This window comes from Mustela putorius, unplaced genomic scaffold (assembly GCF_011764305.1).
Source record: "Mustela putorius furo isolate JIRA1106 unplaced genomic scaffold, ASM1176430v1.1 tig00537227_pilon_pilon_pilon, whole genome shotgun sequence".
In the NCBI taxonomy this organism is placed as follows: domain Eukaryota; kingdom Metazoa; phylum Chordata; class Mammalia; order Carnivora; family Mustelidae; genus Mustela; species Mustela putorius.
Window position 1 is genome coordinate 6,358,784 of NW_025422368.1, and position 16,115 is coordinate 6,374,898.

Genomic DNA, 16,115 nt, shown 5'->3' on the forward strand with positions numbered 1-16,115 from the left:
CTCCCTGCCTCCAGGTATAGAGAGGGACCTTCCATTTCCCAGCTTTTTAGAAAAAGTGTTTGTTTAAAGATTTTCATTTTTTAAAAGTTAAAAAAAAAATAAATTTATTTGACAGAGCACAAGCAGGGTGAGAGGCAGGGGGAGAGAGAAGCAGACTCCCCAATGGGCAGGGAGCCCACTGCAGGGCTCCATCCCAGAACCCTGGGATCACGACTTGAGCCAAAGGCAGACACCCAATTAATTGACTGAGCTACCCAGTGCCCCTAAAGATTTTATGTTATTTTTAAAAAAGATTTTACTTATTTATTTGACAGAGAGGGACACAGTGAGAGAGGGAACACAAGAAGGGGGAGTGGGAGAGGGAGAAGCAAGCTTCCCGCTGAGCAGGGAGCTGGATGCTATGCAGAGCTTCATCCCAAGACCCCAGGACCATGACCTGAGCTGAAGGCAGACACTTAACACCTGAGCCACCCAGGCATCTCTAAAGATTTTATTTTTAAGTAATCTCTACACCCAATGTAGGACTTGAACTTATAACCCCGAGATAGGGTCACATGCTCTACCAACTGAGCCAGCCAGGTGCTCCCATTTCCCTACTTCTATCTCCGTTAATTTATTCAGTATAGCTGGGACATGTGCGGAGTCACTGTTGGGACTTTTTTGCTGAACTAGACCTGCATGGTCAGAGCGGGTTATATGATGCCACTGTGTGGCTAGCACAGGATATGCTTAGTTCTGATCCCTCCTATGAACCTGGCTGGTCTGTAGGGATTTAGGTTTTCTGCACTGTCCAATTTGGAAGCTACAATTTGCATAGTTTAATTTAGTATTAAAATTAAACAAAAAGTTCCTCAGTTGCACCACCTACATTTCAAAGTGCTCAACAGCTACATGTGGCTAAGCCAAATTAGACAGTGTAGCTATACTGCATTTCCATCATTGCAGAAAATACTGTTGGACAGCACTGTAAACCCTTTCCCACAAAACCAGCCCTGTACATGATTTGCCTCTTTCTCCACATCCTTAAAAAATTTTTTTCTGATATATAAATATATATAATCTTAGGAAAAACATGGCCATTGGTTTGAATCATGGAGGTCACCCGACGTGGTTCACTGGGAAATTTTACCTATTTAGCCTCAATCTCATCTTCATAGACTTAATTCCACGTAGTTCATAATGAGGGTGAGAAATAACTAAGAATATATAAAGTATCTAGCACGTAGTTAATTTGTCTCCTTCTGGTCATCCGTGGTTACAGCTAATGCAGAAAAGGCATTCCAATCCCATCTCACCCAGACTTATGGGTGGGTGGGGGGGAATGCCTGCAAGTAGTGTTTTGGTTTCTTGTCTAGAGTAACAGCACTCCGGCCAGGTAGCAGCAAGGCTCCAAGGTACATCCCCTCTGTTTACTAAAAAAGGGGACACAGGGCCTGAAGGTCCCGAGGGAAAGACTGGGGTTAGGAATGGGAGCACCCAGGAAAGGAAGGAAACTCCACATTTATGTTTTGATGGGGGAGGTGTGTGTGGTGATTCTGGGGGCACTGGCTCTTCTTTCCTCACGAGGGGTTCTGAAAGGTAGAAAGAACGAATAGGGACTTGTCCCGCTTTCCTTCGGGCCCCCGGACGTGGCAAGAACCCACCCATTGCAGCGCCAGGCGCCTTGCCTCACTTTCTCCATTTGCGGACTCCAGTTCCCAGGATGCAGAGCAGCGGCCAATCTCCTGGCTCTTCTTCCATCCCCCTCCCGCGAAAGATTGCCCCTGGCCAAGGCAAGGGGGCAGGTGCTTTCAGGGACCGAGAACTGCAAGGAAACGGAACTAGAAAGTGCCCGGAGTCCTAGTTTCACCAGCCGGGCAGTGAAGGAGACAGGTCCAGGGCCGGGGTGCAGAGGAGGGGGGCTTCTTTCCCACGTGTCTGCACGGTGGCCGGCCCGGCGCAGTCGGGGTTAACCCGAGGCGGAGGGATCCCGCAGCGTGTGCGTAGAACTGCAGAGTCACAACCTTTCCTCCGAGAGGGCCGTATCCCTCCGCCGCTCCGCTCCAACACAAAATAGGGCCGCGTCTTCTCCTTTCTCCGCTTCTCGAGTGGGGTTCCCCAGGCAAAAGGCCCCCCCGGATCTCGCGCCGGAGGCTTCCTGAATCTCCACGACCGCTGCCGAGATCTTGGGCCAGGAAATAGCCCCTTCGCAGGAACCACCCTACCGGCCGAACAGGAGGCGGAGGGGGGGAGGCGGAGCGGCGCCGCGCTGCACTACTTTCCTCTCCGGTTGCAAATGGCTGCCTCGTTCCCCACTTTCCGCTCAGTTTCCTGACCCCCCGGTGCCGGGAGCCGGGGTTGGGCCATGCACCTCTAGGCCCCCCGCGATCACAGCCAGCCGGGGGTCGAGGGGGTGCCGCCGATCAGAGCCGGCCAGGCCGGGGGCGGGGCAGCTCCCGAGGCCAGAGGGGAAGGGAGGCGAGCGCAGGGCCTGGAGCGGCCGGAGGGGAGCGGGCAGAGGGCTCGCACCGCCCGCCCCTTCCTCTTCCTCGCCCACCTACCCTCCTCCCTTCCCCGGGGGGGAGCAGAAGGTGGGGGGCTCGAAGCCTCAGAGGGCGAGCGCTCGGGGTCGAGGAGCCCGGCGTTGGGTGTGTGTCAGGTTCAGCCCCGCGGCCCCGCCGGCTCCGCGTCGCCGTAGCTCGCGCGGCCCCGGGGCGCCGGCCCGGGCGGGGAGAGGGACTCGGCGCTTCAGCGAGGGTCTCACGTTCCATCCGGGCTCGGCGCGGGGCGGCGCGGCATTCCTTCCGGGCTGCTGGGGAGGCGCCTCGACGTTCCATCTGGAGAGCCTCGACGTTCCGCCCGAGCCCGGCGCGGGCGGCCGGGGCGCTGGCCCGGCCCTAGGACTGAGAGGCCGCCCGGCGACGCGGATGCGGAGCCTGCTCGCCCAAGATCAAAGCCACCGGTGCTCTCTTTGTGTCCGCTCGGGATTCGCCGCCCTGGGGCTGTCCATGGAAACCTAAACTGCTGGAACCCGAGGCAGAGAACCCCTCTTTGGCGTCTTGCTTTTTTGGGGGGAGGAGAGTGGCCACTCCGACCTGGATTTACCGTTCTTGGCCCCCCTAAGCCCCCCCGTGCGGGGGGCGGCTGTGATCGCTCTGGCGGTTGGAGGTCGGGGAGCGGCCCGGGCTCTGGCCATGTTCTCGGATGAAGATTTCTGGATCGCCCTGTGAAGAGGTGAGTGAAGTCTGCCCGGCCAGGGCCCAGAAAGGGTTGGACTGGGGGCATAGCCAGATGGACTATCTTGGCCTGAGCTGGCCTTTAGGTTGGAGAAAGGGGTGCCAGAGCTGAGGAGGGTTCCTTTGGCAAGGTCTGTCAAGGGAACCTGAGCCAGTCGCTGTGGCAGAACTGAGGCAGAACTGAGGCCTGGTGTCTGGGGTGTGCCTCTTTAAACATTGGGGGTTCAGGGAACCACGGGAGTTTGGGAACCTGGCCAGATCGCCTTTCTGCCTGTTTATTTTTGTGTTGGGGGGAAGCTCTGCTAAACTAGGACCCAGGCCCCGATGCCAGCACCAATCCCAGTTGGCTGCTTCTCCCTCAGGGTTCCTTGTGGGCCTTGGGAACAGAACAACTTTAAGAGGGAGGATAGAGTGCCACTGCCAGGTCAGACTTACTGCCAGGTTGGACTTTAAGGTTGTTCTTGCCCATCGGGGCACCCAGAAGCAGGGTCTGGGAGACTCCAGGAACCCTAGATCTTTCACCAGGCCTTATTTGACTCTGCAGAGGGTAGAGTGTGTGGAAATTGACTAGTGTGAGGAAGGGGGTGGCTGGGGCAAGAAGGAGGCGGGGCTGGGGTCAGCTCTGGCCTTGCTGTTCAACTTTAAACTGCCCCTGCCTGGCAAAGTGACCCCAGCGAGGCCTAGTGCTGTCTTAGCCTGCTTTACCTCCCCTCCTCTGGGGATGGACATAATCTCTAGGGGATTATAGAGGAGGCCGTTGAGATTTGCTCCCTGCGAATGTGGGCTGCAAAAAATGGCTTTTGTCTCCCGCTTTCTCTGGGCCTGGTGTGGAGAGCTGTTGCCTGTAAGTCTCTGGCCAGTCCCACAGGCCCCTCCCAGATCTTTCCAACCCTTTTCAATCAGGGAATGTTAACTGGTCCTCTGATCCTGTCCCAAGGCTGCAGAATAGGGTGGCCTGTCTCTCTTTAGAGAAGAAATGACCAGATCAGAGTTGTTTCTGCTGAAGCCTGTGTTTCCAACCCTGGCAGGAGGTGTTGGGGAGAAGGGGTGTGTATGTGAGTGTATGAAGGGTGCAGCATGAACCTCATGCCTCCGGGCCCTGGGCTGGGACAGCCCCTCTCACAGCTGTCATGCTGCCCAGCAGGGATTTGCCTGGTGTGTTTTGCTCCCTCACTCCACTGTCTCTAACATACATATGCTAGATCCCTTCCAGCCTGGTCTTGGAAAGGAGAAAATAGGGATTTTGCTCTTGAAAGACTTCTGGGTGATAACCCTGAGGGTGAGATGTACTGTAGAGGTAGTGGAATGAGACTAGCTGTCACCCATGCTCTCTGCCCCTGCCTCCTCAGGAGCGTCCCTTCTGTTGTCTGTTCCCAGAGAACTTCCTTAGGAGGGACCTCTCCTTGTTAGCTTGGCTAACCCCAGGATGACCCAGAGACAGTCCAGAGGATCCACAGGGCCAGTGTTGCCATTTGGATTCTTAATGGAGGGCCGGCCCAAAATGGGGGTGGGGAGAGGTGTGGTTTGATTCTCAGGCTGGGAACCAGGAAGTCCTGAGTCCTACAGAAGAGCTGTTCACTCAAGGGCCTGTTTCAGCCTTTCACCTCTCCAAGTCTCCATTTCCCCTTTGGCTGGGAAAATGGAGTTAAAGCTATGGGTCTGGGATGGAGGCAGAGGGAAGAGTGGATTGAGATGAACCCATTTCTCCTTCCTTACTGTTTTGGGCCTCTTAGGCCCAGGACTAAGGGAAGTGGAAGCCAGCACAGTTTTACTCCCTAGATCTGTGCTTGTCTGGGATCTCTAGTTCCCCAGAGGAAGGCTAGGTAGGCATTAACCCAATTTAGATCCAAGGGGAAAAACCTTTGGAGGGTGTGTGTGTGTGTGTGTGTGTGTGGTTTATAGCTGTGAAGGATGGGACAGGGGAACCTGTGGTCTTTATTTGTTTTGATCCATTCAGGGACCTGGGACTCAGCATTGGGGTGCAGGTGCTAGACTGCGGGGGTAGAGAAATGGAGCCCAGGCTTCTTGGAGGGACCCCTAGATTCTTTTTGGTACAGCTTGGAGGACATTATACTCTTTGCTTCTTGGTCTGTCTTCCATGGCCCCATGAATGAGGCTCTGGCTTTGGAGGATATTGGTACTCTATCTTCCAAGGTTGGACAAAGGTGGTTTCTGTACCTCCCCGAGCAGTACCTCCCCTTACCAGCTTGAGAGGGCTGCGCTCGGGGGAGGGCAGAGGAATTTGTCCCTCTGGCCTTGTGTGAGGCAGTCCTCCTCCCACCTCCTATATTATCACTGTTGCTTTTTATTTCTTACTGTTTGTGACTCCTTTGGCCTTAACTTTGAGAGCAGAGCTGGTGGAGGATCTTTGGGGCATGTAGTGGTAAGGTACAGTAAGATGCACACATTTAGGCAACTTTGAAGTCTCTGGGTGTGGTCAGGCCTTGAAGGACTCAATAGGAAGAGGGGCCTGGCTGGTGCCCTGCCTTCCAACCCCTGCTTCCCAGCAGTGGCTTCTAAGGGCCCCTTGAAGTTCCAGAGCAACTTTTCTGTGGGCTGGCCAGATGACCAACCTACTTTCCTTTCAGGGGTGGTTGTGTGGCAGGTTTGGGAAAGAGATGACCTGGGAAAGGAAGTAACATTGTATCTTTCTCAATTTAGTAGATTCTAATAGTGGGGCGGGGTGGGGGGGGATAAAATTTCTTTTCCTGTGATAAGTCACAGAAGGTGCATTGCCAGTCTCTGGAAATGGAGTGTGAGCTCAGAGAAAGAGGATTGATAATTGTGGTTCTTGGGAAATTGATTTACCAATCCTGGCCACCTGTGAGGGTTCCCCATCTCATCTGCCCCCGTCACTCAACCCCAGTGGCCAACCACTGGGGTGTTTGGTTTGGGAAGAGACACTTGTCCTTACTAAGATTTGTGTGATCCCTCTAGTTAAATAAGAGGAGTGGAAAAGATGGGAGAGATAAATTTCTCAAACTTTTATTTAGAGTTATTTTAGGGATTTCCCCCTTCCTGTGCATACCACTCCCCCCAGTCCTTTGGAACACTATGCTTTCTTTCTCTGCTTAAACCATTACTCTTCCTATTAAGAGCTACAGGCACCTATCCCTTTCTTCCTTCTTCTGTAAGATGTCTTTTTTCCTCACCTCTGTAACTCTTCACTTCTCTCTTTTTTGTACTGTGCTTAGTTCCCTCTGGAGTTTAGGAAAATATGCCCAAAAGGTGGGTCTCAACCTTCTTAGGTATAACTTTAGTGTGTTTCATTTGGATTGATATAGGCAGGCATATTGTAGAAGAGGGGACCGTTACCCCTCACCCCCATAGTGTGTGTGGAAACCCTGCTTGGCGGAAGAGGAAGGAAGCTAGTCTGCTCTGCTGTGTCCTCCCTGGTTTAGAACTCCTCCAAGTGGTGGTGTGCTTCCTGAGACTACAACTCCCAGCATGCCTTAGCCTCAGGCCTGGCTACACATGCTCAGTAACTCTTAAGGCCCACTTCTGTTAACTACTAGGGACATCTGAGGAGGAAGGGCAGTTGGCGTTGCTAAGGGCAACGACCTGAGGCCTTCAGGCTGGGTGAGATCCTGAGCTCAGTCACAGCAGGGGTCTGAGCTGGATTTGGATAGGCAGTCCGGTGGGGGGAAATTGGGGAGTTTCTTCTGTTGTGATTGGGATCTCCTGGTTGAAACCAGTGGAAGTGGGAGAGATCATCCCTAGCTGGGCTTTAGTTTCAGTAATGTATTCTCCATCCTACAAGGCCTCAGACTCTATCTCTGGGAGAGGGATTTTGACTGGACTAAGACTTTCTGGGTTATGGCTACCCTTGGGTTAGCACTGACATACCTCTAGGATGGTAGCTGACTTGAGATCCGAGGAAAAACTCCAGGGAATAGGGCCCACCAGGAGCCAAGAACTCAGACATGAGGCAAAGGGTGGTACTAGATATAGATTGGATGTGCTTCTAGTTGGATGCTCTTACCCTGGGAATTCTTATGCAGGAGGTAGGAAGGGGGAGAGGGGAGTGGATCCCCTGAGAATCCAGAGTGGGAGAATAGGGTATGAGTTTATCTGGGAAAGAAGGAAGGCAGTGGGATAAGGATTAGGGAGAAAGACCTTCCTTGTCCTTAGAACAGGAATTTGTAGGTATAGCTTTTCTCGGCTTTCTGTAAAGTCTAGTTAGCAATAGCTGTTTTCCTTCTAGGATTCTGGGGAAAGTGTTTAGTTGGGAAGACTTACTATACATGTAGATCTTTTATTTTTGGCTCTGACAGGTCTCCCCGAGAGGGCCCTGCCCAGTCGGAGAGAGGGATGGACAGCCAGAAGCCGCCTGGTGAGGATAAAGATTCAGAACCGGCAGGTGAGTAGGGCAAATTCTGCATTTGCTGGTAGCCTTCTGCCCTCCCCAGGCAACCTTAGGTTTCAGGAGCTAAGTCTGTGTAATAGATGGGTAATTGAAGGACTTTGTTGTTTGGAACAAAAGGCAAATTGCCATCACTGTGATCCACCAAGGGTTTTGGTTACTCTCATGGGTCTGATGGGTGGACTAACATCACACAGAGGATGAGGCTGGATGTATGCTTATGTTTCTCTGTCTGTTCATTCAGCTGATGGACCTGTGGCCTCTGAGGAGTCAGGCACCACTGAGGCAGACCTTCCCAACCCGCATGTGGGGGAGGTCTCTGTGCCCAATTCTGGCGGTCCTAGGCTTCAGGATCCTCCCCAGGACTGCAGGTAACTAATTTGGGGAAATGAGGATATAAGGGCACACAAAGATTTGATTTGAGGGTCTCAGCTTTTAAGGAGGAAGATTGAGGAAGATGAGTGTTTGGGAATTAGGCATGCCAATTCACGGGGCTGTTAGGGTCACCTTTGGGCAGGGGCCTGCGATGGTGCTGACGCTTGTGTGTCCACAGTGGGGGTCCAGCGCGGCGTTGTGCTCTCTGTAACTGTGGGGAGCCCAGTCTACATGGGCAGCGGGAACTACGGCGCTTTGAGTTGCCATTTGACTGGCCCCAGTGTCCAGTGGTGTCCCCTGGGGGGAACCCAGGGCCCAACGAGGCAGCGCTGCCTAGTGAGGACCTGTCACAGATCGGTTTCCCTGAGGGCCTGACACCTGCCCACCTAGGAGAACCTGGAGGTAAGTGAGGGGAAGAGGGGTAGCTGACTTGGGTGGCAAAGGGGGTAAGGGCTGGCTGGTCCTGAGCCAGTGATTACCTTTTTGCTAACTCTGTCCTTTCTGTTTACCCCTTTCCATTATACAGGGTCCTGCTGGGCTCACCATTGGTGTGCTTCGTGGTCGGCAGGCGTATGGGGGCAGGAGGGCCCAGAACTATGTGGTGTGGACAAGGCCATCTTCTCAGGGATCTCACAGGTGGGGCTGGGGCCAAGAGATTGTGTAGGCAAAGGGCAGAGCGAGCAGGGCCAGTGGGCTTGTGAGAGGGTAGGGTGAGAAGGGCAGTGGGTAGGTGGAGGCGGAGCTGGTGCCTGATCTGTTGCTCTGGAGAGAGCCGGGAGGGGGTGGTAGCCTGACACTCTGTCTCCAACCTGGCAGCGCTGCTCCCACTGCACCAGGTTCGGTGCCTCCATCCCTTGCCGCTCGCCTGGATGTCCACGGCTTTACCACTTCCCCTGTGCGACTGCCAGCGGTTCCTTCTTGTCCATGAAAACACTGCAGCTGCTATGCCCAGAGCACAGTGAGGGGGCTGCACATCTGGGTAAGAAGCCCTGCCCTCTGGCCGTAGGGCGCATGAGGGGGCCATGTGTTCCCCCCGGGGCTTTGTGCTCTGCAGAGCACCGTCTGTATGCCTCACTAGAATAGAGGGGGGCTCTGTGAGCACAGGGACTTCTTGCCTGTCTTCCTTACGGTGGTGTTCCTGGTTCATTCTGTGTCTCCGGAATGCCTGATGGAGAGAGCGCTCTGCTGAGTCCTGCAAGGAACCGATAGCTGACCCATGTCCTCTGTCTTCCTGCTCCAGAGGAGGCTCGCTGTGCAGTATGTGAGGGGCCCGGGGAATTGTGTGACCTGTTCTTCTGCACCAGTTGTGGTCATCACTATCACGGGGCCTGCCTGGACACTGCTCTTACTGCCCGCAAGCGTGCTGGGTGGCAGTGCCCTGAGTGCAAAGTGTGCCAAGCCTGCAGGTAAGACAAGGGGGCCAGGAGAGAACCCTCAGGTGAAGCAGGAGTTAGGGTTGAAAATAAGGGGAGGTGGGACCCTGTTGTGTGCCCCATGTTCCTGCAGGAAACCTGGGAATGACTCTAAGATGTTGGTCTGTGAGACATGCGACAAAGGATACCACACTTTCTGCCTAAAACCACCAATGGAGGAACTGCCTGCTCACTCTTGGAAGTGCAAGGTGACTGTCCCCCCAAGCCAGCCGTCCTCCCCTAACTCTGCCTTCTACAACCTCCTGTTTCTGTGTTGTGCAGAGTCCTGCGCTCTTTTCCGGGCTGCTCTCTGACCAGTGCCTGTTTCACCTGCTTACTCCCCCTAGGCATGCCGGGTATGCCGGGCCTGTGGGGCAGGCTCAGCCGAGCTGAATCCCAACTCTGAGTGGTTTGAAAACTACTCACTGTGTCACCGCTGTCACAAAGCCCAGGGAGGACAGCTTATTGGTTCTGTTGCTGAGCAGCATCGCCCCACCTGTAGCAGGTAAATGGACCAGAAGAGAGAGAGTTGGGGGGTTTGGAAGTACTGAGATCTGCAGGGGACATGTGGCTTTGAGAGGAGAGCCCCAAGGTGGGCAGTAGGATCCACAGGATTCACACCTCGCTCCAGGGTGCTCTGTAGTGACTGAGAATTGACAAGAGCCGTGGTGTACCCTCTGTACCCTCTGCAGGTTCTCACCCTCAGAGCCTGGTGATACCCCCACAGATGAACCTGAAGCTCTGTATGTTACATGCCAAGGGCAGCCAAAGGGTGGGCACGTGACCTCCATGCAACCCAAGGAACCGGGGCCCCTGCATTGTGAAGCCAAACCACTAGGTGAGTGGGGTTTGTGGGTCCTTGAAAGTGATTCCTGTCTGTTCTGTGGCAAGGGGTGGTGTCTGCTTTGCCTACTCTGTGCAGTGGAGCTGGGCTAGGTGGGAACATAGTGTGTTATGTCTGCAGGGAGAGCAGGGGCCCAACTTGAGCCCCGGTTGGAGGGCCCCCTAAGCGAGGAGATGCCACTGCTGCCCCCACCTGAGGAGTCACCCCTGTCCCCACCACCTGAGGAATCGCCCACATCCCCTCCACCGGAGGCATCGCGCCTGTCCCCACCACCAGAGGAATCACCCCTCTCTCCACCGCCTGAGGAGTCTCCTCTGTCTCCTCCACCTGAATCATCACCTTTTTCTCCACTGGAGGAGTCACCGTTCTCTCCACCAGAGGAGTCACCCCCATCTCCTCCACTTGAGACACCCCTGTCTCCACCGCCTGAAGCGTCACCCCTGTCCCCACCATTTGAAGAGTCTCCCCTTTCTCCCCCACCTGAGGAGTTGCCCACTTCCCCACCACCTGAAGCATCTCGCCTCTCTCCACCTCCTGAGGAGTCACCCATGTCTCCTCCACCTGAAGAGTCACCTATGTCTCCACCGCCTGAGGCATCGCGTCTGTTCCCACCATTTGAAGAATCACCCCTTTCCCCGCCGCCAGAGGAGTCTCCCCTCTCGCCACCACCTGAGGCATCACGTCTGTCCCCACCACCTGAGGACTCGCCCATGTCCCCACCACCTGAAGACTCACCTATGTCCCCCCCACCTGAGGTATCATGCCTGTCCTCCCTGCCTGAGGTGTCACGCCTGTCCCCACCACCTGAGGAATCTCCCCTGTCCCCACCACCTGAGGAGGCTCCTACGTCCCCTCCACCCGAGGCTTCACGCCTATTCCCACCACCTGAGGACTCACCCACTTCCCCGCCTCCTGACGACTCGCCTGCTTCTCCACCCCCGGAGGACTTACTTGTGACCCTACCGCTAGAGGAGTCATCCCTGTTGCCACTGCCTGAGGAGCCACGACTCTGCCCCCAGCCTGAGGAGCCGTGCCTGTCCCCTCGGCCTGAGGAGCCCCACCTCTCCCCTCAGCCTGAGGAGCCCCACCTCTCCCCTCGGCCTGAGGAGCCGCACCTGTCCCCTCGGCCTGAGGAGCCCCGCCTGTCCCCTGTACTTGAGGAACCATGCCTGTCCCCCGCGCCTGAGGAGCTGTGTCTATCCCCTTGGCTTGAGGAGCCGCGTCTGTCCCCCCGGCCTGAGAAGCCATGCCTGTCCCCTGCCCCTGAGGAGCTGCACCTGTCCCCTGGGCCTGAGGAGCCTTGTCTGTCCCCCCGGCCTGAGGAGCCATGCCTGTCCCCCCGGCCTGAGGAGCCACGCCTGTCCCCCCGGCCTGAGGAGCCGTGCCTGTCCCCCCAGCCAGAGGAGCCACGACTGTCCCCCCGGCCTGAGGAGTTGCGCCTGTCCCCCCAGTGCAAGGAGTTGGGCCTGTCCCCCCAGACTAAGGAACCACGCCTGTCCCCTCGACCTGAAGAGCCCCCTGAGGAGCCGGGCCTATGTCCTGCACCTGAGGAATCGCCCTTGTTCCTCCCACCTGGGGAGCCACCTTTATCCCCCTTGCTTGGAGAGCCGACCCTGTCTGAGCCTGGGGAACCACCTCTGTCCCCCCTACCGGAGGAGTTGCAGGTGTCCCCATCCGGGGAGCCATCCCTGTCACCTCAGCTGATGCCACCAGGTAAGGGGAAGTTAGTAACCCTTTATCTGGGACAGTCTTAATTCTTTATGGCACATCTAATCTAAGAGCCTCTCTTTTTCTCGTTCTCTCCAGATCCTCTTCCTCCTCCGCTCTCACCCATTATCACAGCTGTGGCCCCGCCGGCTCTGTCTCCTTTGGGGGAGTTAGAGTACCCCTTTGGTGCCAAAGGGGACAGTGACCCTGAGTCGCCGTTGGCTGCCCCCATCCTTGAGACGCCCATCAGCCCCCCACCAGAAGCTAACTGCACTGACCCTGAGCCTGTACCCCCTATGATCCTTCCCCCATCTCCAGGCTCCCCGGTGGGACCAGCCTCTCCCATCCTGATGGAGCCACTTCCCTCTCGGTGTTCTCCACTCCTGCAGCATTCCCCGCCTCCCCCAAATTCCCCTCCTTCCCAGTGCTCTCTTCCTGCTCTGCCACTGTCCATTCCCTCCCCACTGAGTCCCATGGAGAAGGCAGTGGAGGTCTCAGAGGAGGCTGAGCCACATGAGATGGAGACTGAGAAAGTCCCAGAGCCTGAGTGTCCAGCCTTGGAACCCAGCCCTACTAGTCCTCTCCCCTCCCCCATGGGGAACCTGTCCTGCCCTGCACCCAGCCCTGCCCCACCTCTGGATGACTTCTCTGGTCTGGGGGAAGACACAGCCCCCCTGGATGGGACTGACACTCCTGGTTCACAGCCAGAGGCTGGACAGACCCCTGGCAGCTTGGCTAGTGAACTTAAGGGTTCCCCTGTGCTCCTGGACCCCGAGGAGCTGGCCCCTGTGACCCCTATGGAGGTCTATGGCCCAGAAGGCAAGCAGGCAGGGCAGGGTTCACCCTGTGAAGAGCAAGAGGAGCCACGTATCCCAGTGGCCCCTACCCCACCCACTCTCATCAAGTCCGACATCGTTAATGAGATTTCTAATCTGAGCCAGGGTGATGCCAGTGCCAGTTTTCCTGGCTCAGAGCCCCTACTAGGCTCTCCCGACCCCGAGGGGGGCGGCTCCTTGTCCATGGAGCTGGGGGTATCTACAGACGTTAGTCCAGCCCGAGATGAGGGCTCCCTGCGGCTCTGTACTGACTCGCTGCCAGAGACTGATGACTCGCTACTGTGTGATGCCGGGACAGCTATTGGCGGAGGCAAAGCTGAGGGGGACAAGGGGAGGCGGCGCAGCTCCCCAGCTCGTTCCCGCATCAAACAGGTGAGAGACTCTCTGGCCGCTGGTTGTGGTCAGTGTGATGCCACTCTCAGGGGTGTGGTCCTGCGTCACTGTTAGCTTTCCACCTGGTTTATTGAATCGTAGACTCTCAGAGATCCTTTGGTTCATTCTGTAACTTCTATAAGGGGAATACTGATAGAGGGGGAGGTGAATTGTCCGAGTTCGTGGTTACCCAGTAAGAGAGTAAGGACTAGAAATACAGGTCTCTCTAGCTACTGTTTTTCTCATTGTGCCATGTTGGCCACTCTTTCTCCTTGGGACAGGGGAATGGTTTGAGCTGGACTGAGAGCTTGGCTTTTCCCCTGCCCAGACTGGGACTCCTGGGCCTTATCACCTGTCATGCTCTGTCCACTCCTTTCCTTTCTCCCCGCCCCCCAAGCCCATGGAACCAACACCCTGTGGGATGACAAGCTCCTGACTTGCTGTAATCATCCTCTTCCATCACTCAGGGTCGCAGCAGTAGTTTCCCAGGAAGACGCCGGCCTCGTGGAGGAGCACATGGAGGACGTGGGAGAGGACGGGCCCGGCTAAAATCAACTACTTCTTCCATTGAGACTCTGGTAGTAAGGAGAGGTTTCCCATTTCCCAAACATGCTTCAGCTGGTCCCTTAAGGATTAAACACCCTTTATATCCTGCCAGTCCCCTGCACGCTCACCTACCTACCTGCTAGCCTAGGGCCTGGCCAGCTCTGCCTGTGCTCCTTCTGTCCACCCGGCCCCCAGGCTTCTCTGAAATCTCTACTGTCAGGCTGAGGCCCGGTTTGGGAGCTAGGGTGTTCTTCTGCTTCTTAGTCCTGGCTCCTGGCCTTCATCTTAGCCAGAGGTTCACGCGTCCTTCCCCCAACACCAAAGGGGAAAGCAGCTTAGTGGGGCGAGACCCAGCTGCCTCACTTGCCACAACTCTCTGCCTGTAAGGTTGCTGATATCGATAGCTCTCCCAGCAAAGAGGAGGAAGACGACGATGACGACACCATGCAAAATACTGTGGTTCTCTTCTCCAACACAGACAAGTTTGTCCTCATGCAGGTACTGTACCTGTCTGGTGTCCTGTCCTCAGCATTGAGACCTGCCCGACCCAGCAGTGGGTGTGCGTATTGCAGTGGGAGGGTAAATGAGGAAAACCAAACCAAGGACGTGCTTCTCTGGGGATAGTGAGATAATGAGAAAACAGTGAATCAGGATCATGGTGTGCATTTGTTTGTCCATCCATCAAATTTCTCTTTAGTGTCTTCTCTGAGCTTGGCACTGAACTAGGATAGCAAGGGGTATAGCAGGGAAAAGGCAAGAAATGGTACCTGCCTTATTGAAGCTTGTGGTTTAGGGAGGTTCACGTACGTTCTTACCTGAATTATCTCAGAGCTCATAGACTTTTGTCAGATATGCTATTCTCTCATCCTGACTAGTCTTTACCTTTCTTATTTTCCTTTTACTTCTCCTTCCTTCTACCCATGTCAGGATGTACCAATTCAAATGGTACATGGTCATGGGCAGATGAGCAAGGCATGCTAGGAAGGAACAGGTTGGTGATGGCTAAGTGTTTGATGATGGGGTGTGGGACTCCCTCCTTTCAGATTAGTGTTGTAGTTGGTCTCTGGGACTGATTGAGATGAGGAGACTAGGTCATTGGGGTTTTTTTTGTGTGTTTCTCTAGGACATGTGCGTGGTATGTGGCAGCTTTGGCCGGGGGGCAGAGGGCCACCTTCTTGCCTGTTCCCAGTGTTCTCAGTGCTATCACCCTTATTGTGTCAACAGCAAGGTGAGTTCAAGGCCCAAGAAGCCTGGGCTAGGGAATGGAGTCAGTTACTTCTCATCTTAGGCCCCGGTTCTTATCATACTATCTTTTTTCTTTTTTTAAAAATTTGAGTAGAGTTGATACGTGGTCACAGTATTTTTATTTTGTTTTATTTTACTTTATTTTTTAAGATCGTATTTATTTGTTTTGACAGAGATCATAAGTAGGCAGAGAGACAGGAGGAAGCAGGCTGCCTGCTGAGCAGAGAGCCCGATGTGGGGCTTGATCCCAGGACCCTGGGATCATGACCCGAGCCGAAGGCAGAGGCTTTAACCCACTGAGCCACCCAGGCGCCCCATGGTCACACTATTTAAAGTGGCTTTTGGTCATAGAATTTTCTTACCAGTTACTAGTGGTTATCAGACTCATCATGGGGCAAAGTACTCTGGAAATCATGGTGGTCTTTATTAAGTTTCTCAGTGGTAGACCATGATTTACTGGTATAATTTAATCTATTGTATAAGCTGGGAGAGCTTTACTAATAGGAAACGTGATATGGCCTGGAGATAAAGTATAAAATCAAAATCAGAAACAACGTGTGTACAAGGAGAAAGCACTGCTTTTGACCCAAGTGGGATCACTTGTTTTGGGGTTTTCATTGTTGTTAATTTAGAACTTGTTCACTGCTAACATTCATTAACTTTTAACAGTGGTAGGTTCTAAATGTTTAAGAAAAATTGGGGGAAATACAATCTGATTCTACCCAACAGTCTTTTTGTCTTTCTGGAGAGTTGGCTAGTGAGAGATGGTCATGAGGCAGTGGCTGGGTGAGGCTGTTCTCTGATTGGTGGCGATCCCCAAGAGCCTAAGTTTAGAACCATTGCTTTTGGGGACGAGTGTGCTCGGCATGGCCTTCCTGTGCTGAGATGAGCCCTGAGGTCCTTCAACCCTCCCATGGCATGTCCCACTTGCCCCGAGCAGTCTGCCCTGTCTTGTGTGTCCTACTCTGAGGAGTTGCTGTATCGTATACCAGATCACCAAGGTGATGCTGCTGAAGGGCTGGCGTTGTGTGGAGTGCATCGTGTGTGAGGTGTGTGGCCAAGCTTCGGACCCCTCACGCCTGCTGCTCTGTGATGACTGTGACATTAGCTACCACACATACTGCTTGGACCCGCCACTGCTCACTGTACCCAAGGGTGGCTGGAAGTGCAAGTGGTAAGGAGGCCTGGGCTCTTGAGGGG

General features: G+C 54.7%; 1 protein-coding gene across 1 annotated transcript in view; it reads left to right on the top strand.

Annotated features, from left to right (window-relative positions):
* Positions 1 to 2,017: 2,017 nt before the first annotated feature.
* Positions 2,018 to 16,115, top strand: part of KMT2D (lysine methyltransferase 2D) — a 39,853-nt gene continuing 25,755 nt past the window's right edge. Inside the window, exons 1-16 of the mRNA XM_045073007.1 lie at positions 2,018 to 3,213; positions 7,490 to 7,575; positions 7,823 to 7,949; positions 8,132 to 8,355; positions 8,480 to 8,589; positions 8,770 to 8,932; positions 9,194 to 9,359; positions 9,460 to 9,574; positions 9,713 to 9,870; positions 10,058 to 10,203; positions 10,330 to 11,922; positions 12,016 to 13,124; positions 13,592 to 13,705; positions 14,058 to 14,168; positions 14,794 to 14,898; positions 15,908 to 16,089. Of these exons, the coding sequence (XP_044928942.1) occupies positions 7,527 to 7,575; positions 7,823 to 7,949; positions 8,132 to 8,355; positions 8,480 to 8,589; positions 8,770 to 8,932; positions 9,194 to 9,359; positions 9,460 to 9,574; positions 9,713 to 9,870; positions 10,058 to 10,203; positions 10,330 to 11,922; positions 12,016 to 13,124; positions 13,592 to 13,705; positions 14,058 to 14,168; positions 14,794 to 14,898; positions 15,908 to 16,089 (4,472 nt within the window). The 5' untranslated portion in view covers positions 2,018 to 3,213; positions 7,490 to 7,526. The remainder of the gene's footprint in view (positions 3,214 to 7,489; positions 7,576 to 7,822; positions 7,950 to 8,131; positions 8,356 to 8,479; positions 8,590 to 8,769; positions 8,933 to 9,193; positions 9,360 to 9,459; positions 9,575 to 9,712; positions 9,871 to 10,057; positions 10,204 to 10,329; positions 11,923 to 12,015; positions 13,125 to 13,591; positions 13,706 to 14,057; positions 14,169 to 14,793; positions 14,899 to 15,907; positions 16,090 to 16,115) is intronic.